The sequence below is a fragment of the Ochotona princeps genome, chromosome X, assembly GCF_030435755.1.
Source record: "Ochotona princeps isolate mOchPri1 chromosome X, mOchPri1.hap1, whole genome shotgun sequence".
Taxonomy (NCBI): Eukaryota; Metazoa; Chordata; class Mammalia; order Lagomorpha; family Ochotonidae; genus Ochotona; species Ochotona princeps.
In genome coordinates, this window is record NC_080865.1 from 17045656 (window position 1) to 17069532 (window position 23877).

A 23877-nucleotide genomic window follows, 5' to 3' on the forward strand; every position below is an offset into this window, starting at 1 on the left:
TTCCTATGTTTAATACCAGAGGAATACTATGTTGTTGGGGACTTGTTAATACTAATGTTCACTTGTTCTCTCACATTTATGTTAGTCAAGGACTTGTAAGTAAGGATTTTCAAAGCTTGTTCTACTGTTAAATTTACCTTTAGCACACATAGAAGTCCTAAAGATATTCTGTGAGTTACTACACCAATTTTCTGCCAACAATTACAAAGCTGTATCAACAATGTTCCACCACACCTGAGTCTCAGCCCCTTCACCTATAAAATGGGGATAATGATATTTACCTCAGAGGGTTAGTGTAACCAGTACATGGAAATCATGCAGTTATTAATGATTCTATGAGGGAGCATCACTTGTTTTCGCTATCAAGCATTTCTAACCATTCCTTTAATACAACTCTAGCTGGATTTCTGTTGTGGCAATCCTTCCTTCAAGACCAGGGTATTTTCTGATTATCTTAAATCAGGCAAGAAATCTCACCTTCCAGGCCTCAGTCATTAGCTCAGGAGAGGGAAATGACATAATTAGAATGAAGTGAATCAGGCCCTAGGCAATGTTACAGCCAGGAAGAGAGGCTTTGAGCTGTCTTAGTCATTAGCACCCAAGAAACGATGCCCGGATCTAATGAGCAAAGCTCACACACTGTGAAACCTGAAAATGAAGTCAACAAACAGAAGACAGAGACCAAGAGACTCCAAGGCCGTAATAGGATTTAAGCATCTGGATCAACCTATACTGCTCACAGGCTAATAATCTCCCTTTATTCTCTTATCAGTACATGCCAGAGATTCTGAACATTGCAATATAAGAACTCGTAAGATATACATTACCTAGAATTTATTGAGAGCCTACAATGTGCTTGATAGAATGCTGACAGCTTCATGAGGAGTGCTTATTTAAGCTTGAAAGTAGTCCTATAAGCTATACTTCCATTATTACATTACAAATAAGAATCCAAGGATATGGATATTGTAGGCACTCATGAAAGCTAGTATTGTAGCGAATCAGTTTTTATCTATCCATGTGTACAGAACAATCTCTGACTGCATAGATGTGACCCTTTCTACCTCCCATTTAACTTAATAAAATTCTGTAAGTGTGGAGAGATTCCAGAAACTTAGGTACTTTTGTTGTAGATTGGAAAATGCTATACTATGCTGGTGCCTTATTTGTAGAACTATCTCTAAAATTGCTTTTCTGAATCTAACTTAAGTTTTGGGCTATGAAGCTTCAGAAAATGAATGTGGGAAAACTGAGAATTTAGTTACCTTTCATTTCCTCATGATAGCCAAGACAAGACAAATTCTGCTAATGGTCTTGATTATGAGAAATAGAAAAGACCATTCAAAAGCCAAAAGAAAATGTGTGTTATGAAGAAAATTATGCATGAATTTCAAAAAATTGTACCAAAATAAACCTATCTTTTAATTTCATTTTCCATAAAGTTTCTGGAGTTTTGTAACAGAGGTAATTTTTTGAGATTTGTCATGCTCTATGGATTTGTTTTTGCCTAAGTGAAAATACAGCTTTTGTAATAGGAACATATAATGTGTTCCTTTTTGTTATCCATGGAAATTTTCAAATAATTAACAAATGTTTAGTAACAATTAATACTATACACAATTTTATGACTTACATGATAAAGACAATATATGGACAAGGAATTCCCATAACTATAAATTTAAAACACTAATTACACTGTTTTATAATGTGCTATATTGTTCTTCGCAGATCTTCATGTGAAGTCTTGAAATCTTCAGGTTGTTTAGAACTCAGACAATAATGTTGTTTATCATTTGCCTCACTGCATAACTGTGTGACTAATCTGGAAGCATTTCCTACCTTGGGCTGAAGCACAAACCACTCATCACTTGGATTTTCAAAGTTCCATGAGTCAAAAGGGATCTCCACCTCTCCGAGGAAGCTGTTCCGTCCAAACCGATCATAGTGCCAGACTGAGAGCTGCAGAGTTCTTGTTTCCAGCTGGGTATGGCTGATGGTATACTACAAATGAGAAGTACAAGATCACACTCCTCAGGAAGGGCTCAAATGGCAGGAAATGTTGAAATTCACTTTCACCATCTTTCCTTTGTATGCATCAGTGATATAAACTAAACAAATTCAAAGAGAATAGTGTCTTTCTTCTACTTATGCTTTATTTTGTGCCAGACTAGCATTGAATGATATATATTATTCCTACAACATCTTTGTGTTATTTCATTCCTAATGAGAATTCCTAAGCCCAGAAAAATACTGGTAATTAGGAAGTTGTAAACAGTCAACTTCATAAAGCTCAGCCTAAATGCCAATGTGAAAAGGTGTATGAGCAGAGTAAGCAGAAAGTGGATATTGTTGGCCTAGCTTTTCTTTTTCCTGCATAATGCTATCTAGGGCCGCATGTGCTCATACCTGCCAACCTTCTGCTTGTTCTATGCAACCACCATCTGGGACACATTTCAAACTGACTGTTGATCTTGGATTTGTGTCTCTTTGAGTTCTTGCTGTTATAATCATAATTGACCTTGACTCCCTTTCTGAACATATCTTATCACTGGGTTTACAAAGATGCCTGGGTTCATCTTTGCTATCCTGTTATGGCCACTGGATGCCACTTCTGCCTGCATTTATTCGCTTTTAGCTTGATCTGTCTTGATACTGACTCTTGCTTCCACATGTGTACCTACTAACTCAGGCAGCCTCACATTTCTCTTCACCTGTCAATTTCCTCTTACAGTAGACTTTGACTTTATCACTTGGCCTTAAAGTTTCATGGGATTGGCAATAACTTTGACATTCAAATCTCTATGAATATTTTTTTAACCAGGACAGTTTGGTTCAGAACTAGGGGGAGGGAGAGAGTTGTTACTTTGAAGCCCACCAGAAATATAGATTTCTTTAGGATTGGATCTTGGGCTATATTTCAGCTAGGTCATTTTCTCCCAGATGCCTTGATTCTAACCTGGCATCTTTGATGTTTACTAAGCACACAGACAAATTTAGCCAAATTCTGAAGCCCTAACAAGAAACAACACATAGTCATGCTGTGTTAGCAGAACAATGAACATGTACAAAGTGACCTGCTATGTTTGTGTCAAAATTACTGAAAATTTCTTTTAAGATAGTCAGCCAAAACAATTTTTCCAATGGTGAAACAATTTTTTGACAAAATGTATTGGTCCAGATGTAATTTTGCTGGATCATTCTTACTTAAGGTGCAATTTCAGCAATAGTAGAAGAGAAATAATGGAGCAAAAATGGCATAAATACTTTCCCTTACAAACAATCTAAGGGAATTTAAGAGTATTACAAGGTTTATGAAATTCCAGTTTTCTAAAACATGAAAATCTTGACATGCAAACAAAAACCTATCTGTAGTAGCTTTTAAATTAATGAGGTTGTGACCAATATCACAGGAATACCTGTGAAAGTGTATCTATTTACCTTTAATGTTTCATTGAATTCTGGATTAGTGCCTGTTCTGATTTTGGTCTTGCGTTTATTGTTCCGGGACTTGTCAGGAAGAAGGTATGACTTGACATAACTGCAGATAACAAAAAATGGAAGCAGTTATTTGGAAACTTCTACTTTGTAAGAAATGCTCAGGGACTTGAGTAAAGAGGTGAAAGGAATAGACCAAGGAGCATAAGAAACAGGATCAAGGAAAATGCAGTTTGTATAACAGAGCACTTAAATATGTAATGCTGGGCCTTCCATGAGAGAAAATCAGTATAGTGTAGTGATAAATGTTGGACACTCTGGGGAAGATACTGTGGTGCAATGAGTTAAATCAGCACCTAGAATACTGGCATCCCATACTGGAGTGTCTGCTTCCATTTCTAGGACCTTGACTGCCAATCTAGAGTCCTGCTAATGCATCTTGGGCAGTAACAGATGATAGCTCATTCCGCAGTTAGCTGTAATAGCCAGCTCCAGGCATCAGGGAAGTCAGCATCTAGGAACCCCACCTGGGCAGCAGGGGCCTGACTACTTGAATCATCACCCACTGCCTTTCCAGGTTTATTAGCAGGAAGCTGAATTGGAACAGAATAGCTGGCACTCGGATAAAGGATGTTGACATTGCAAGCAGCAACTTTACCCACTGTAACACACTACCAGCTATGACCTATTTTTGAACACTGTCTCCTTGGTTTTGGTGATGTCAAGAACTTATTTAACCTCTGTACGCCTCAAGTTCCTCAATTGTAAAACTTGGATACTTACAGTATCTAAATCATTACATTGTGAGGACTATATAGATTGATACCAAAGATATGAGCTACTATACTAAGCAATTAATATAATGCTACTATACAAGGTTTCACAAGCTTGTCTAGGGTTCTATGCTTCTTCATTCCTAATTCTGCCTTCTAATGTCAGTAGTAGTGGGTGAATGAAAGAAAAGGGTGTGAAAGAACAAGCAGAAATAAAATCTGAAGTTAAGATAGTAATTCTACCCAACAGCTTGTTTTGGGTTATCTTAAGGAGCCTCTTGGAGCCAGGGCATCTCAATAGTTATAAATATATAAGATGTACAGACTGAAATGTACAAGATCCTAATAAAGTCACAAAGCACATCATGTGGGGCTTTAGATAACACCTTTCCATGCTAGTCCAAATAATTTTATTAGTAAGTTTTTGATGAAGATAGTTAATGAGGAAGGTGGACAAAATTAGTCAGAATCTATTCATCTATCTATCTTAGGTTATTTGAAACCAACGTCATTGCATTGTTAATCGGGCCAAAGTCATGTATCTTGAAGAAAAGTGTTAACACAGTAGCCCTGAAATCACTATCCCTTAAAAATATCTGCTTACGAAGCTGACATTTGGGTGATATCTGGGAACTTAGATATCAGGATGGTTCATACAATTGCCAGAAATGATAAAAGTGATTCATAGTGCCTAAGCTATTTGTACAAAAATATGGCAAACGCAAAACAAATGCTTTTCTTATGGGAGACTGGAAATGTGGTATAGGAACAGCCTAATCTCTAATGAGTTTTCTTGTAGATAACAATTTGTAATGTCACAACTCCCTGGTGAAGGAATTAAGTGCTTCCTGTGGGACTTCACAGGAGAGGACTCTCGGAAGCATAAGCTGGGTTTGTTTGGCACTTGGGCATGTGTATCTTCTCCCTTTACTGATTATTACAATGTTTAGAAAGTTGTAAATCCATCCAGTCAGTCACTGAATCTGGCAATGTTCTTGGAGGCGTCTGTCATATCTTTATATGTAGCTCCCCTTTAATATGCTTTGGTTCACATCTGCATTTTGGGCTTATTCCTAGACTCTAACAGTCTCATAATTGCCCTTTTGAGTTATTTAGTTTAATACCAGCTTGGTAATTTTCTCTGGAGGATTTACCAGAACAAAAATGAACAGGATGCTGTTGTACATTAATGGATATGTCAACATGTCAACCTTCTATCTCAAAGATCTTGTGTATTAAACTACAAATAAATTTGCCCCTGAATTGTGTTGAGTATTGGCAACTTAAAATCAAGTAACCAAGGACACAGCCATTATGCATGTGCTTCAGAGAATATTTAACAGTTTGGTATAGGAAGAAAGTGATAACTTTGTCAGAAGACTCTGCACAAAGAAGAATGCTAAAACTAAAAAGCATGCATATAGACAAAAATGGCAATGATTGGAATGCTTTAGGGAAAACTTCATGTGCTTACGCATCTGTCCTTTGTTTCTTTTCATCTCCTATGGCCAGATTTCTGCAATTCTTGACAAAAATGTAGAGCCCGCCAGTTTTATAGCAGTAGCTGATGTGGAGAAGTATTTCCCCACTGACCTTCACATTGCCATAGTCTCCGGTTTCACTATAAACACTCGTCATGCTGTTAAGACTGGTCTGAAATAAACAAGAAAAGTGTGCTTAGTGTTATTCCAAGGATCTTCCCACACAATTTAGCCCTTCCCTAAATTAAAATTCATGTTCTTTATAATAAGCAGGTTTGTCTAAGGTATTTTCATTTCACAGAAAACACCAGATTGAGAAAAGGCAACAGATTTAGTATCAAAAGAAAGGCAGGCAGGAAGCTTGCTGATAGGGAAGCATTGACTTGGGGGTTACTGAATATCCTTTGTTTATTCACCTTTAGTGAACAGAAGGTCACTGAAGTATTTCCAATCCCATCTCCACTTCCATTCCTGAATTTACTCTTTTTTCACTGGTAGATTAAAGTTCAGTGTATTTTAAAGATCAGAACAGAGAAGAGTTCATCTCACAATCTATGCTAGCAGGTTACACATGCTTCTTTCTCTGACATCCAGAGGGAGCACCCCATCATTCACTTGGGAGTCAGAGCTCCAGCTTTAACAAGGACATGCCAAGTGATCACCACATACTCACCGCTGACATGATCACCCCACCACAGCTGAGATTGTGCAGCCACTAATCTCCATAAAATAGCAACCAAAACATTGAACACTAAGCAATAAAATCATGCATCAATCAATAAATTTTAAAAGCCATTAAAATCTATTAGAATGAACGTGGGTTTTGACAAATCATTAATGGCATAGGATTTATTTTAAATTAAATGTAACAAATTACCCTTTAACCCTAGAAGCAAAAAGTCTGTATCTTTGTAATATGAATGTCACATTAGACTGCCTGGAAGACCTTCATGATGGTTTTGCAACTCCTCCTCTGGGAACCATTGGGAATCTGGGGCTAGGATGAGTTTAAAGAGAACTTAGACTTTGTTTTTTTCTTTCTTTTTAAAATGTATATAAAGGGAACAGATTTCATGTATTTCATATATACAATGTTAGGCCTATACTGATGTTTTTTACCCCCTCTCCTCCCTCCTTTACTTTCCTTCTTAATTTTGTGATAACACACTCTCCATTTAGATTAGTCACAGGCTTAGTCCTCCATAAAATAAAGAATTCAACAACTGGAGACCACAAAGATCACTATTCTGCAAGAGCACAGACAAGAGATATAAGCCATAATCAGAACTCAGGATTAGAGCTTCCGTTTGGTCATACAAAGACAGGAATGCAGATTGAGTGCCTCCTACCTCTTTCAAGATTAAGTCAAGGACAAGAGCAAGCTGAGAGTTCCACAATTACTGGGAAACTATAGCTTAGAGAGAGAGAGCCAGAGAATGAAGTAATTTATCCTTTTCTCATTCCTAAAACAAAGCAATAGATATTTTGTATATAGCAGGTGCCTCTGAGCAGAGCTTTTCAAACTTTAATTGCATATAAACCATCTAGGCATCTTTCGCAAATGAAGACTGATTTATCTAGTCTAGGGTGGGGTCTGATTCTGGTTTGTAACAGATTGCTAGGTCTGCATTTCCCAAGTAGGGTGTTGAGGTCCCTCAGAGTACCACAGTGCACTCACAAGGGTATCACAGAATATTTCAGATTTTCAAGGAAATTAGAGACATTTATTAGATGCCATGCAAACTAATAACTAGCAGTCTGAAATGTCAGAATTAAATCACACTTCTTTTTCCCAACGAATTGTATCTGTGTGAAGTTGAGGTTTTGGCAAATGCTGTAACAACAACAACAAAATGAACAAATAAATCACATAAAAATCAATGTGGAAAGGAAAATTAAAAGCATGATGTTCAATCAGATTCCAAGATTTGAGAAACAGCCTAATGAACTAACAGTTTCAAAAAGATAAATACATTTTCTCTGATATGCAGTAGCTAATATAGAATACCCCCCAAAATTACACAGGATTGAAATGATCACTTTCAGTTTGAGCGCCATTTTAGAGCATGTTTATATTCCAGTGAAACTGTTATCTTTCTACTTTTTACTTGTTGAGTATTATGATTAGTGAATATAGAATGAATTAAGATTTTGTCCATGCAAAAACTGATGAAAGTGGTGAATTAAAGGGAAGGAGGGGAGTGAGAGAAGCAGGGTCATCTAGGAGATGTGTTCTTTTTATATTAACAAATTTCATAAAAGGATTAGAGAAACAGGAACACATTCTATTAGTAAGCAATAGAAATTATTTAAGAATGAAACATAAATATTATTTCACTTTCAATATATCTACAACTTTTCCAAATGGATACTAAGTTGTTAAAATGCAAAGTGCTTACTTAGCTGTTTAGACATAGTATCTTGATAAACGGAGTAGTCAAGTGTTATTTTTGGCCTGAGAGTGCTATACCCTCAACTGTTAAGTGCTTCAAGAATAAGCTCCAGCCCTATCAAGTTAGATTAAGAAAAGTCTGGCTCACAAACATTGTTGCCAAAAGGAACCCATAAAGCAAGATCTCCATATTTGTGATTTGAAACCCTTCCTACCATACTTGGTTATCTTCTTTGGTCAATATCACATCCCTCTGAAGTCACATCTTTATAAAGGATATTCTAAAACCAGGGACCCCTATGTATAGAAAGATATTTAAGAACCCAAGAATTTTGAGGCCTTTAAAATTTCAGGCAATTATGGCAAACTGTAATCTCTTGACTAAACCAATGTTGCAATAGAAATTAGAGACATTTACTTCATAGTTTTGTTAACTCTAAGTAATTTTTGGGTGTGTATCTTTTGACTGACAATTAAATTGGAATACTTGACATCTGATAACCTCATTAATATATTAAAGGGAAACATTTGGTTAATTGTAAGCCAATAATAGAAAGATAAATGTTGAAAGAATTTCATACCTGTTCATATTTCCCAAACTGTGAAATTTTAAAGGTTGGAAAGAAAGAAACAATCTTTGAAAACTCACAGTGTCTGAGTCAGCATCAGGCACATTTAAGTAGGTCCACTTCCTGTCAGATCCAGCTTGAGAATTCTTTAAGGAAGTTGTTCAGAAATCAAAAGAAAAGGTGTATTAGATCAACACAGATTAGAAAAGAAAAAGGCTTACAGGCACACAGATAGTTCCAAAGACACAGGAGCTTCTACATTCCTTCTTTCAAGGAAAGTCCTAAAGATTAGAATAAGAAACTCCTTTATTTGGAGGCAGTGTGAAGCTAGGGATGGTTTTTGAGTAGGAAAGAAACTGGAATGGGCATGTGCTCTAATGAAAACCACTAGAACAATGCAGAGTGCTTGGATGTGAAGTTAGAAAGAATAATATCAGGTAAGTTTGGCAGCAGAACATTGGAATAATGTATAGGCTTTTGCTAACTGGGTTTCTACTAGGAGGTGGAGTAGACTTAAAGCCTGGAGGAGGATGGCCATTTGGCTTAACAATTTGTTGAAACACAGTTTGGGATGCCCCCATCCTATATCAAAAAGGCTGAATACAACCGTCAGAGCTGCTTTAAATGCCAGCTTCTTGAAGATTCAGATCCTCGTAGGCAGAGGGTGATGGCTTAAGTTGTTGAGTTTCTGCCACCCATTTAGGGAGACCTGAAATGAGTCCCTGACTTTGGCTTGAATCAGCCCTGGCTGTAGCAGGCATCTTGAAAGTAAATCACTGGATGATAGCTTTGTCTATTTTCCTCTCTTTCCACCTTCCAAATAAAAATAAATAATGTGTTAAAAAAAAACCCTGAATGAATACTATAGAAGAAGAAAGGGATTAGGAACCTTGGAAAACGCCCACAAAAAATTAGACTGAGAAGTATTCTGTGAGCAAACACAGGCGGGAGCCTACAATGATTTTTAACTCATTAGCATGTATTTTTCCAAGAACACCCATGTTTCCTTTGGAAATGTACATAAAATGAATAAGAAGGAATTTTCCTCATGTGCTAGATAAGTGCTTACCGTAGACAGGCCGCTTGCCAGACTGTGGGTGTTTGTAGAAAATTGAGAGGACACTACATCCTCATTGCCTTCTTCAGTGTCTACCAAGGAGTTCTAAGAAAGGAAGGGAAAAGAATCGGTAATTTCCTTTATTTGTTCCCTAGAAAGCCTTTTCATTTAAACACTGCTTTTCTTACATGAATACCTGAGATCAACTAGACTACCTAGAAATCACCCCATTCCTAGGTTGTACTTTTCCCCCAAGTCAATCTGAATTATACCGTTAAAGGAATTAGGTAGGGGACTGGAGGTCAGAGTTTCCATATTGAAGTGCTTGCTTTATTGAAAGAATCAAACAGACTGACTTCATTTCTTACTGCCCTGAACTAAGAAATGATTCTCTTGATGGGAAACATACTTAAGGTACTTAATTTTTTAAATTGAGTCTGTGTATATGTGTGTGCACACATCTAAAATACCAGATTGTACTTTTCAAGCAATATAGGCAAATGTAAATAGAAATTATACATCATTAACACATTAATGGCCAAATTTCAATATTTTAGTAATATGTGATAATTATGCTTATACATAAAACTAAATATACAATGCCATGCATTTTGATTTTTACTATGTACATTTTCCTCTTTGGCTTTGGCTTTTCCTCCCTTTCCTTTCCTCTTACCTCATACGAAACTAATATTTAGCATCCTGCAGTGTACATCTTTCTCCTTATTTATATAAAATATGCAATGCAAACCTGATATTATAAAAACTAATTTAACCACTATTTTTACAAAATAGGATCTTATAGTTACATAGTTTTTATTTTAAAATATTTTCATTATATAACATATCAAAATGTAAATAAACTCTGTATATACAGTATATATAAAGTGATCAAGCAAAAGCCCTTTGTGTCCTGTCCAAATCACACAAACTCCTTCTCCTCTGCCTCTGAAAAGCATTAATATCTTTTATGGAAGACACATCTTTTTTTAAAACAATACCATGATTTATTTCCACAACTTTGAAAGTATATATACACTTAGGATGATATTTTGCTATATCTTTCTCCTAAAGAGTTCAAATTCTATGAAACAATTATAAAGTTCAGAACAAAAGAATATTAGGGCAGGAGGGGAACCTTAGTAATAATGTAATATAATCTCTTCATTTTATAAATGTGTTCATTGAAATATTAATTTTCATTTAATTCAGTCTCATTTAAAAAGATCATTTCTTTAGGTATAACTTGAGATACAGAAACGTTTATGTACAATGCATTATTATTAATCATACTCACCCTACTCTGTTATAGAATCCAAGAACTTATTCCTTCTGTCTAACTGTAACTTAGTGCCTGTTGATCAACCCTTTGTTCCTCACCAATTCCCTGGTATCCACAGTTCTCTATTTTATGAGATCAGTATTTTATAGATTAATAGATAATAGATTTTGAATGTTGCCAACACAAATGATAAATGTCTGGAGAGATATGCCACTTTGATCTGATCATAACACAAAATACCTGTATTGAAACATCATAGTGAACCTCAGAGGTAACACAATTATTTGAATTTAAATTTATAAAAGACGGGCCCGGCGGCATGGCCTAGCGGCTAAAGTCCTCGCCTTGAAAGCCCCGGGATCCCATATCGGCGCAGGTTCTAATCCCGGCAGCTCCACTTCCCATCCAGCTCCCTGCTTGTGGCCTGGGAAAGCAGTCAAGGACGGCCCAATGCATTGGGACCCTGCACACACGTGGGAGACCCGGAAGAGGTTCCAGGTTCCCGGCATTGGATTGGCGTGTACCAGCCCGTTGCGGCTCACTTGGGGAGTGAATCATTGGTCGGAAGATCTTCCTCTCTGTCTCTCCTCCTCTGTGTATATCTGGCTGTAATAAACTGAATAAATCTTTAAAAAAATTTATAAAAGAAATATTTATATAAAATACATAGTCATGTAAGTCTAAAATTATTTGCTTTAGGAAAACCTGAGATATCTCATTTCCCAGCCTTAGATTAAGCAACATGCTCTCAGTCTGGAACTGAAATCTCCAATAAATGTTTTTGTAAAAACAATTATCTCATTAACCTGATTATCTGTCCATTTTCTAAATAATTATTTCAGTTACTTTTATATGTTGGTCATGGAGACTAACAAAAAAAAAGATAATGTATATACTCTCTTCATTTGCAACTCTTTATCATTTGAAATGGAACTGCTTGAGGCAAGATTATACGCTTCAAGGGTTGGCACCCTGATATAGTAGACTAAAGCTCAGCCTATGGTACTAGAATCCAACGTGGGTGCCAGTTCATGTCCAGTGTTCCACTTCTGATCCAACTCCCCGCAGAGAAAGATGGCTCAATTCCTTGGGCCTCTGTACCCACATGGGAGAAACTGGCTTCAGATTGTTTTAGCTTAGCCAGTTGTGGCCATTTGGGGAGTGAACCAGCAGATGAAAGACCTTTCTCTTTGACTAATTCTCTCTGTAATTTTGTATTTCAAATACAAATAAAATAAATATTTAAAAATATATATCCTTCTTTGGTCTTGATCATTAGTCTGTCTTTCATATTTCACTTACCACTTCTTTGTCTAAAGCACCAGGGACAAACTTGCTCATGCTTACAGAATCCTCGAAGTCTTCAGTGCACGACTCACTCAACTCTAACTCAGATCGACTATGGTCTAAATGGAGGAAAGGAAAGAGAGATGTGAATCAGCTTATGTTAGCTTTCACAGCAAATGTTCATCAATATGCCGATTCTTCCTAGGCATAGAGCATAGTTATATCATAAAAGCAAGTCAGTAACTCCATGCTATTTATGCTAGCATATTCCCATTTCAACAGTATTTTGGAAAATGTCCTGGATTGTTTTAACAATATTTCTATGTTGGTTTCTCTTGATCATAGGAGAGTAAATGCACTATATAATGAAGTGTCAAGTTTTAGGGTAGGCATTTGGCCTATCAGTTATGATGCTGCTCAGGATGTTCACCTTGCTCACTGAAGCATCTGGCTTTGAGACCCAGCTGCACTCTTGATTCCAGCTTCCTGCTGATGTGCACCCTGAGCGGCAGCAGGCTTATAGCTCATGTAGTTGGGCCCTAGGCACCCACATGGAAGACCTGGATTCAGTTTTCAGCTCTGATGTTGACCCCCAGCATGGAGCTGTTGCTGGCATTTGGGGAATGAATCAGAGTATGGCAGCTCTGTTCATCTCTCTCTCTTACTGTCTCTGCTATCAATAAAAAAAAATTGAAAATTGCAGCTATACACATGCTTTACAAATGCCAAGGTTTAAGTGGTTTAATGCTTCTTCTTTACTCCTAGACTTTGAAAAACTCCTTTGAGAAACGTTTGAAAAACAATTAACAATTCCTGGTTGCAATACTTACACGATTCATTATGCTTTCACAATGGACATAAAATACAAGCCAACTAATTCTAAACTGCCAGTTTTAATTGATATAGATTTTTGACACAAAGTGGGTGGCTTTTGGTGAACTGTGAGGAAGTTCTATTTAGTTACTCACTAGAACATTCTTTCATCAGATCAGCAAATTCTTTCCAGTTTAAACATATTAAGAACACTCACTCCCACTAATGCCATGGACAGCTTACCAAGCTAGGACAGCTAATTCCACAGAACAGTTCTTATGTCAAAGCTCTGCTGAGATAGATATAATTGCATATAAATGGAAAGATAGGATAGAGCAATAACATGTAGAAGTTTAAAATGTAAATGAAATATACTGCAGAGGTGCTTACCATAGTACCTAAAATAGAGTATATGTTTAATTTTTTAAAAAAGAAGCTGTTTAATAGAAGTCATAGAGTCTATGATATTCAACTACAGGCTGATTTTGAAATTTTTCATTTTAGCAGTTAATTTCCCACTTCAGTGAAATTTAGCAACACCCATATACAATAAAAAAAAAAAAAAAAAAACTCTTTGGGAACTCTTTGTCCAGGATAGACTCCTCTCCTGTTAACTAAGCTCACAGAAGCAAATCTTAAATTTCAAGCAATATCATCATTAGGAAATAGACAGCTTTTTTTTCCCCAAAGATTTATTTATTCATTTTTTCTTGGAAAGGCAGATATACAGACACAAGCAGAGCCAATGGCTGGAGCTGAGCCAATGGCTGGAGCTGGATCAATGGCTGGAGCTGAGCCAATCCAAAGCCAGGAGCCAGGAGCTTCTTCCAGATCTCCCACGTGGGTGTAAGGTCCCAAAGCTTTGGGCCATCCTCAACTGTTTTCCCAGGCCACAAGCAGGGAGCTGGATGGGAAGTGGAGCTGCCAGGATTAGAACAAGTGGCCATATGGGTTCCTAGCACGTTCAAGGTGAGGACTTTAACCATTACACTATTGCGCCAGGCCCAGGAAATAGACAGCTTTTTCATGTTGAGCATTTCATCATAATTTTAGTTCCATATATGAAAGGTAAACCTCATAATTATGACAAATTTCTCTTAAGAGATTCCTTATTCATAGGTAATAAAGTTTCTGTTAATAATACCTGCTTCATAGGGTTGTTGTGATAGTGAAGTAAAATGGTACATTTAAATATATGGTACAAGTGAAAGGTGTAATTATTCTTACCATAATGCTGCTTGCAGATAACTCCTTATTTAAGCCATGAAATGCTTTATTTGTCTGAATATAGGGAATTTTTGATCATAAAGGTTGAATTACAATTTTCTTGAATTCTGGAGAAGTATTGTTAAGTGCTATTTCAAACATATCCTGGAACCATTTATATTTTCTACACCCTTGTATTAATATTCTGACATAGTTCTGAAAGTTAGTGGTGAAGCCTGGCAAGAGTATTCAGGGCCTGGCGGCGTGGCCTAGTGGCTAAAGTCCTCGCCTTGAAAGCCCCGGGATCCCATATGGGCGCAGGTTCTAATCCCGGCAGCTCCACTTCCCATCCAGCTCCCTGCTTGTGGCCTGGGAAAGCAGTCAAGGATGGCCCAAAGCTTTGGGACCCTGCACCCGCGTGGGAGACCCGGAAGAGGTTCCTGGTCCCGGCATCGGATTGGCGTGTACCAGCCCGTTGCGGCTCACTTGGGGAGTGAATCATCGGATAGAAGATCTTCCTCTCTGTCTCTCCTCCTCCTCTCTGTATATCCGGCTTTCCAATAATAATAAAAAATCTTTTTTAAAAAAAAGAGCATTCACAGAAAAATTGGATTTTGTATGAGAAAGAAGCCCAAAGGATTATCTGGGTTCACTTTCACGTATTTCTCATGGATTGGCCTATTACATCAGAGTGGATGATTATTTTCTAAGGCATGAGACATCCTATTAATATCACCCAGGGCAGTCGATTCCATCTGATTTAATGTTATTGTTGTTGTTTTTTGTTTGTTTCAGAGTAGGCTATATAATTACTCACCAGAAGAAAGGGAGGTCCCAGACACTGCTATGGAAGGTGTACCTGATGTATTTCTGTGATGACATCTTACGAGCCCCTCAGTTGTGCTTTCAATGCCAGCCGAAACCATGGAATTGTCAAAACCACGTTCCTTTACACAAAGTAAAAATAATAATAGTAATAAAATTAAAGATCATTATGCAGAGTATAAATGTACTTCACAATTTTCTCATATAAAATACCTTCCAGTATAAACATTTGTTTCTATTAATTTGTCGCAATCAACTGACATTTGAAGGACCCTCATTCATCAGGAGTCCATATAACATCAACACTTATTATTATACTTTTACATGAAATCTATCGTAAGAAGTTTGGTAATTAGCAAAAATGGTATTTGAACATTTTCACTCACAAAATTACTGAATATTCTAACATATGGTTAGTAAGAATGATGATACAGGTTCACTTAATCTTACATAAACTAGTTGTAAGAATCTGTCAAGTTTCATATCCACAGAACGACACTTGGGCTTAGAGATCTGTGTGGTCCCACGGTTGTGTTCACTCTAGACATCCTGTCTGCTCAACTGCATTTCCCTCTTCCACCTTTTTTTATAGAAGACCATGCCACTTTTTTTCATCTACAAGGCTGTCTATCGGAATATTGTTGGCAACATTTATGTTGGATAAAATTTTCATGCGTGGCATTTCTCAATGTTCCTTATAGGATAAAGAATGTGAACTGCCCCAGTGCACAGAATAGGTAATTTGGGAGGTTGTCTGCTTGCTAATAAATGCTTGCACACGTGACAGAGTTCAGTCTCATCCTTGCTATCAATGAACATGATGAAAGAAAACTGTCCCAATCTTGCCCATGTCTATGGTTTTGAACATAGCATCATCCAAGCATGCCTGAGCATTGAAAAGTAATTTTTCATTCTCCAAGAACTAGCCTGAAGTTCAATGTTCATGCAAATGTCATCAGATTGTGATAATGATTAGGCCTAAAAGAGACTCTTTTTCTTCCTTCTATAAACAATTGAAAGTGCCTTTTAAAGTCCCACAGGAAGGAATTCCCTCCTTGTTTCCAATTAGGAATACTTGATGAACTCACTCCAGAGACATGGCTCTCAGTTCAATTCAGCTTCAAAAGAGACAAATTTTTGATTGCTCTCTAATATATAATATCGGTAGCAACAGTGTATAGATTCTAATTCCTCTAGTTTCCTTGTATTTAAAGCATTATCAAAAACATTTGACAGAGGCCAAGTGGATAAATTGGTTTAAGTTAGTTTTCAACATCTCTTCAAAAAGTTGTTCACATGTAGAATCATCCAACTAAATAAGACTAAATTCTGTAGTGACAATTATGAATATGGTAAAATTTTCCACAGGCAAACTGGGAATAGTATTAGTATTGAACACTAATAGGCCAATTAATTGCACATTCATTAACATGCAATACATTCCCTGGAGGTTCAGGATGTCAAGCTGAAAATTAACTGGGTGTATTTGCAGTAGAGGACAGGTTAGAGACTTATACATTCTAGAAGTTTTCCATTTTAAAAACATTTTTACATGCAAAACCAGAAAACAACATTGAAACAAAGTGATGCTAATAAATATGAGAAATCTGGGCCTGGCATGGTAGCCTAGTGGCTAAAGTCCTTGCCTTGCATGCGCCATGATCCCATCTAGTTCATCTAGTTCATGTCCCGGCAGCTCCACTTCCCATACAGCTCCCTGTTTATGGCCTGGGAAAGCAGTCAAGGATGGGCCAAAGCCTTGGAACCATGTACCTGCATTGGAGACCTGGAAGAAACTGCTGGCTCCTGACTTTGGATCAGCTCAGCACCAGCCATTGCGGCCACTTGGGGAGTGAACCAGCAGATGAAAAATCTTTCTCTGTCTCTTCTTTTCTCTGTAAATCTGACTTTCCAATAAAAATTTATATATATATATATCTCACTAGCTAAATGTTTTAAATATCATCCCCTGTTAGTTTATCAAAGAAGTGAGTTCAAACTATATATATATATACTATGAGATTGAGAAGTTGTTATCTTGGTTACCTACTTCCATGTACTTCATCTTAAATCATGAAACAGCAAATGTGCTACATAAACTATTATACTGTCTTACTTTTATTCAATACAAAATATTTTTCTTTTTCCTTTGGAAAGTTCAACTTGGACTGGCTATAATACAGGACATCAAACCAGTCATTGAATATTTATTCATATATATATTCAGAATTTAATTACAAGGAATTTCTGTTGGACAATTTAGGTTTTCTTTGATAAAGATGTATGCATGTAGATATTGCTAGTTGAAAGGGCACCAATAAATGACAAAAGTTATTTTTCCATGTAATAATCTCAAATAGTTCTTAGAAGGCAATCTTTGCTTTGAGAACCAACTAGATTTATTTGTTGGTTATTTGACTGATAGTTGCTACCTACTGGGACGATTGTACTAGATGTTAATTTTTAAAAACTGTTTATTTATTTGAGGAGCATGGACAGAGTGTTCCAATTTTATTATTTACTCCCCAAAGGCCTTCAATGGCTAAGGCTGGGTCAGCCAGAAGACAGAAGCTAGCAATTCACCCAGTTCTTCCATGTGGTTCCAAGAACCCAAATATATGAGCCACTCTGGAAAATCTGAGTTTGCATTAATGGACAACCCAACCAGGAAGTAGATCCAGTTATCAAACCCTGATACTCTTATGTGGGATTTGGATGTCCTAAACAGTGCCTTAAATACAGGCTACACCACAACCCTAGAAATTTCTTAAGTCTTTTATCAGTTGATATATTTATCCCAATTTCTCCTTCTTTCCCTGTGTTCCCACTTATCCACTACTGCAGGTCTCCCGACAATTCAAGTTAATGCATTATACGGAAGGGGCTCACACTACTGCACCAGCTTTGTGCAAGTGTCTGTTCTGATGGCTTAATGCCTCTGCCATATCACTAGCTAAATGTTTTAAATATCATCACTTGTTAGGTTATCGAAGAAGTGAGTTCAACACATGAATTTTTCTTGCTATTGAACAGAATCTGCTTGCTGAACTTAGCATGATTATGATATTTTTAGTTGTGTTTTTTTTTTCTGGCAAGTATAATTTAGACTGTTGGTGTTAAACAAAATCTATTAATCAATCTCCAAGCATTTGCTATTCCTTAATAATATCTACAGAATCTGACTGCTCTTGTCTGGAGTATAGCTAATGGCCTTCTGCTGGGTCTCCCCACTTCCACTCTGTTCCTCTATTGCTACTTGTCTGAATAGCCCCGAGAATCTGTTTGCACTGAAGCCAGATCACATCATTCCTACCCTCTAACTCTCCCCATCTTACAGTAAACGTGAAGTGAGTGCAGTGGTCTCCATGGCCCTAAGCAGTGTGTGATAACTACACTAATTTCCTAGTACCCCTCTTGTTCACGTCAGACAGCTCTATTGGACTCCCTGTTGTACTATCTATCTATCTATCTATCTATCTATCTATCTATCATGTGTGCACCTATCTCAGTCTGTGTTTTTGCCATTCCACCAGAGGCATTAAACATTTTAGAAAGTGGTTGGGGAATTGCATTGTTCATTCAAGATGGAAACTAGCCATACAGAAGTGAAGCTGCTTTCCTTATGTATTCTTTTTTATTATTATTATTTATTTTTATTGCAAAGTCAGACAAACAGAGAGGAGGAGAGACAGAGAGGAAGATCTTCCGTCCGATGGTTCGCTCCCCAAGCGGCCGCAATGGCTGGAGTTGAGCCAATCCGAAGCCAGGAGCCAGGAGCTTCATCTGGGTCTCCCATGCAGGTGCAGGGTCCCAAGGCTTTGGGCCATCCTCGACTGCTTTCCCAGGCCACAAGCAGGGAGCTGGGTGGAAAGTGGGGCCACCAGGATTAGAACCTGTGCCCATATGGGATCCTGGAGCATGCAAGCTGAGGAGTTTAACCTCTATGCTATTGTGCCGGGCCCTCCTCATGTATTCTTTGCATTGCCCTTGCCTGGAAAAACATTTTGCTCCAGACATCTGCAAGAGTAATGCTTTTACTTCCTTCAAAGCGTTTAGTAGACTGGGGTATGACATGCAGCATACACTCATTAAACATAGACTTAATCAAATAATTGCAGTTAATATTAACAAAGAGTTCTTAAATAGATGTGTCATATTAAGTTTCTTGCTTTATAAAAAAAATCTAGTAGATGCTAATTAACTCTAAGAATAACTTGCAACAAAATACTTCATAAAAGAAAATATTACTCTCCAAATAGCTTTCCATTGCCTCCCTTAAACACAAATCCAAAGGGAGATTTACAGTTTATCATTTGAGATATTTTCATCCCATATCAGAGTATCCAAGGTCGAAACCTAGATAAATTTGTTAAAGCAGGACCTGTTGTTTGTATATGGGGTGGGGGCTACAGTGATGACTTAGTGGTTGGTTTCCTGCCCACCCAACTGATAGACCTGGATTGACATTCCACACATCAGCTTTAGCTCAGCCTAGCCTTGTCCTTTGTAGACATTTGGGATTAAATCAGCAGATGGGAGTTCTCTCTCTTTTTCTCTCCTTGTTTTTCTGTCTTTCAAATAAAATAAACAAGGAATTTTAAAAAGGAAAAAAATACAAAATACATGTTTGTATTTATAGTCATGTGTCACTTAATAAACTGTCCTAAGATATGTGTCATTAGAAACTTTTGTGGTTGTATGAAGATCATAGAGTGTATTTATACAAATTAAGCCATATAATTATCTGATATGACCATTTTTATGTGGGGCCTGCCATCCACTGAAACATTTAACAACATGACACTATGTATATAACTAGCCATTTACTTCTTCATTTTGTGTTCATTCCCTATTTGAACAGACATATAGAAAAGAAAATTATTCAAAAATGGTATCAAGATTCTACATTCACAGATTTAAATTAGTTTGGTCCTAGTTTGGGAAAATTCTATTGTGGTCACCTTTCATAAATATCTTCTTCGAGAATCAACATGAAAGATCAAAACTACAGCCTTATGAAAATTCTTTGTATTTGTGTAAATCATATAACCTTTTAGTCACGTATCTATTTATTGACTGATTTAGTTAGTTTTTTTGTGGAAAGGCAGATCTATAGAGAGAAGGAGAAACAGAGAGAAAGAGTCCCCATTCGCTGGTTCACTCCCCAAATAGTCACGACACCTGGAGCTGAGCTGATCTGAAGCCAGGAGCCGGAACTTTTTCCAGGTCTCCCTTTTCTCCCACTTTCCCAGGCTACAAACAGGGAGTTGGATGGGAAGTGGAGTATCTGGAGCATGAACTAATACATGCAAGGCAAGGATTTAGCCACTATGCTATCATGCCAGGCCCCATATAGCTATTTTAATTCCAATCATAGAAGTGCTCCTTTAAAGCTGGTATTTCCTTTCTTTTTTAGTCTAATATCCTGTCAGGAGCTAAGGATGCAGCAGGTGCAGTCCAGATAAAGAAGCTTCTATCATTAAACATTATTACCAAATATGCTCTGAGATATAGGGAATTCAAATGTAGCCAAATCATGGTGGTATGATCAAATCCCCAACGCTGCATGTCCTTTTACATTTGGGTACTTACTCTACTGCTTACTGAACTCATGCTGCGTGTGCTTGGGGCTGGTGACCTCTGAGTGGCTGGGGCCATACCACTGCTCCGGCTGCTCTTTGGAGTCCCAGCACCAGCTTCCCGGTCATTGAAATCTGATGAATCCATGCTTCCCCTAAATGAGAACACAGATTCTGACTTTAAGATGGAGGTAGAGCAGCAAACAAAGACACAGAAAGGGGAAAGATTACAAAGAAAACAATTAGGACATATTAACTACACCAAGTAGACAATGGCCACATTGGAACTGCTCGGCAACTATTGTATCAGCCCCTTCTTTGAAGATTTTTAATGGTTCACAAGGTTCCACCCTATTTACATGTCTCCCAGGAGAGTCTTTAACATTTCCAGTCTCTCCAACTTTAATTTCACAGTACTTATACCAACATGATCCCAGTGGGTCCACACCCCTGACTATTCTTTTGACTTGCCAAATTCACTTCTACTGCTAAGAGTTTTGCTCATTTTCTCCCTATTTGATATGCTTTCTTTGCCAACTTCTATATATGTGAATCTTTGCATCCTTTAAAGTCTGATGCAGTCCAACCTTCTCCACCAGGTTTCTCATGTCAAGTTAGGTCTTCTCGACCTCTGCTTTACTTAGTTTCTTTTGACTTACACTCTTTACAAAAGTATTTATTACTTTTGTATAGTTATTATTATTATTATTGTGCAGTTTGACCACACAATGTCTTTCTGCTTCTTTGGTGGACCTATATATATGGGTTACAGTGCTTTTTCAATTGTGAACTCCATGGAAACAGAGTCCATGTCATATACACTATAGTATCTGCAGCACCCTCACATTGTGCTGATTGGATGACAACTACTCACGCAAAATACAAGATCAATAGCCCTACCACAACCCGTGACCTAGGTCACGGGTTGTGGTCGAGAACATGCATTTTCCTAGTAACATATTGGTTAATCAATGCCATGTCAATTGATGCCATAATGCTGTAAATGGTTGTAAATATTAGGTTGAGTTTTTTACTTGATTGGGATGGTACTCTGCTGGTTCTGCCTTTGGATCAGAGATGGTCTCACCGGGAAGCCGTTGAACTTGCCAGGAAAATTAGATGCTGGACTTTATGATTGGTCAAAACCTCCAATGAAAGAATCTCAACTGAGTTTGAACTATGGAGGTGCAGCGGGGTGGAGCAATCCACTGTGGAGGGGAGGAGGGTTTGGGGAGGGGCGGGGGGAATTCCAGTGCATAAAAAAAAAAATGTGTGTCACATAATGCAATGAAATTAATTAAAAAAAAAAAAGATCAATAGCCCTTTCAATACTGTTTTTGCTACATCTCAGGGGCTTGATATTTTTGTTTTAATTTCCATCCCTTCAAAAAATTTTTTAAAAATCCAAGCCCCCGGAGAGTATCATATCCATATACCTTGACATTTTAAAAAGAGATAAATGCATCCCTTTCTTGCCAGTTTTTTGTTAAACACATTTTAACTGGAAGGTTTGTTGACACTGATGTCTAATAGTCCTTATTTAAATCTCAGTAATATGATATCTGAATCAAAATAATTTCTTTATTGGCCTTTAAACTTCCTACACTATACCCCTGTGGAAACTTTTTACCCTCCTCCTTTTCAAGTGACAAAGGTTCATTATCTTATTGTCATATTTCACATACCATCTAAAAGAGTTGGCACCCAACTATTTATGGCAATCTGCCTCATTAGACTAAACATTTTCTAAGTGTAATCAACTAAAAGGAGACTATTTTTGATAAACCTATAATAAACGTCAGGGAGAAATATAGAAATGTATTTTAATAATGCTGCTTCTTATAACAAATGGATGCAATTGAGGACCGTTATGCTTAGTGAAATAAGCCAATCCAAAGACAAATATCATGTTTTCCTGATTTATGGACACAAATACATAAAATACAAAACAAATGTAATGTATTTGAGGGAAACAAACTTTTAAGATTATTTTCCACAGCTCTTATTTTTGATCTTGTTTTTTTCTCTATCTTCTATTTGTTAAATTGTTTATTTAGTGGAGTGTTAACTCTGTGGTTATAAAGAAATTGGAAGTATGTTATTACTAAAATTTAAAAAAAATAAGGAGGAAGGGTGGAAGTGAGTAAGGGAGGCAGGACAGGGTGGAAAGTAGTATTATGCTTTTAAAACAGGACACATGAAATACATAAGATTTATTCCTTTCTTATAAATAAACATTTTAAAAGTGAAAAGAAAAGCACCTGAAAATGAAGCAGAGGCATGGAAAAAAGTAAACATAATTTTCCTTTGGAGGACAATCTGACATCCTTTTTCCCTTTGAGTCATGAAATTATCTAGTGTTGTGGAATAATATTTACATGCTGGCAGAGTGATGCTATGAGTCTGAATAATTTTTAAAACCTGGAAAGGAAAGGCGTTTTCTAGGAGTGTTAGCAACTAGGTATCTACTGCTTTATCTAATGTACACAAGAAACCACTGTTGACTTTGTGAATGTCATCCTGACTCAGAGCTAGAACACTCCCATCGTGCTGTATTCATATTACTAGGAAGAGGAGTCTGCTTAACTGTATTGTAATTGCAGAAATGTCAAAGAAAATTACATTTGGGACAGGAAAATAATTTTACTTCTGACAATAAAGAGGTATCACTCAATGAGAGGGGTTTAATAAACTTGATCAAAATAATAGATAGGATGAAAGAAATATATTTTAGTCGTGATGCTATAAAAATGCCATACAAATATTTCTTATAAAGTGAGGGGAAGGAAGGGGAATAAAAGGAGAAAGAGAAGGGTATCACTTGGAATGAGGGCAGGGAACTAGCTAGAAGTTGGCATGAACTGTCTGGTCCTTGCTTTGGATCAGAGCCAAGCAAAGCAGCTTGTGAGGCTTTACAGAGCTGTTGACAATCAGTGCCAGCACTCTAAAAGGGCAATTAAGAATAACTGGATAAAACCAATATGTCCAGGGGCAGCATTGAAAAAGAGAAGATGAGAACACAGCTGGTGATGAGATCGGCTGAGGTCCAGTGGTCACATGCTTGCCACATCTTCCCAGGCCAGGAGAGAAATGCTGCTGAAGAACACAGTATCATCACTCATCCATTTCACTCAAGAGCAAATTTTAGGGTAAAAGTTGTGCTTTTTGTTTTTTTTTT

The 23877-nt window shown here is 37.2% G+C and overlaps 1 protein-coding gene across 1 annotated transcript in view; it reads right to left on the reverse strand.

Moving 5' to 3' along the window:
- The window catches only part of SYTL5 (synaptotagmin like 5), an 89976-nt gene that overhangs the window by 19381 nt on the left and 46718 nt on the right, over positions 1–23877 (reverse strand). The window contains exons 6-13 of the mRNA XM_058659076.1: positions 20713–20854; positions 15155–15242; positions 12292–12395; positions 9720–9812; positions 8731–8796; positions 5683–5861; positions 3439–3538; positions 1840–2001 (exon numbers count right to left, since the gene is read on the reverse strand). Coding sequence (XP_058515059.1) covers positions 1840–2001; positions 3439–3538; positions 5683–5861; positions 8731–8796; positions 9720–9812; positions 12292–12395; positions 15155–15242; positions 20713–20854 — 934 coding nt within the window. The remainder of the gene's footprint in view (positions 1–1839; positions 2002–3438; positions 3539–5682; positions 5862–8730; positions 8797–9719; positions 9813–12291; positions 12396–15154; positions 15243–20712; positions 20855–23877) is intronic.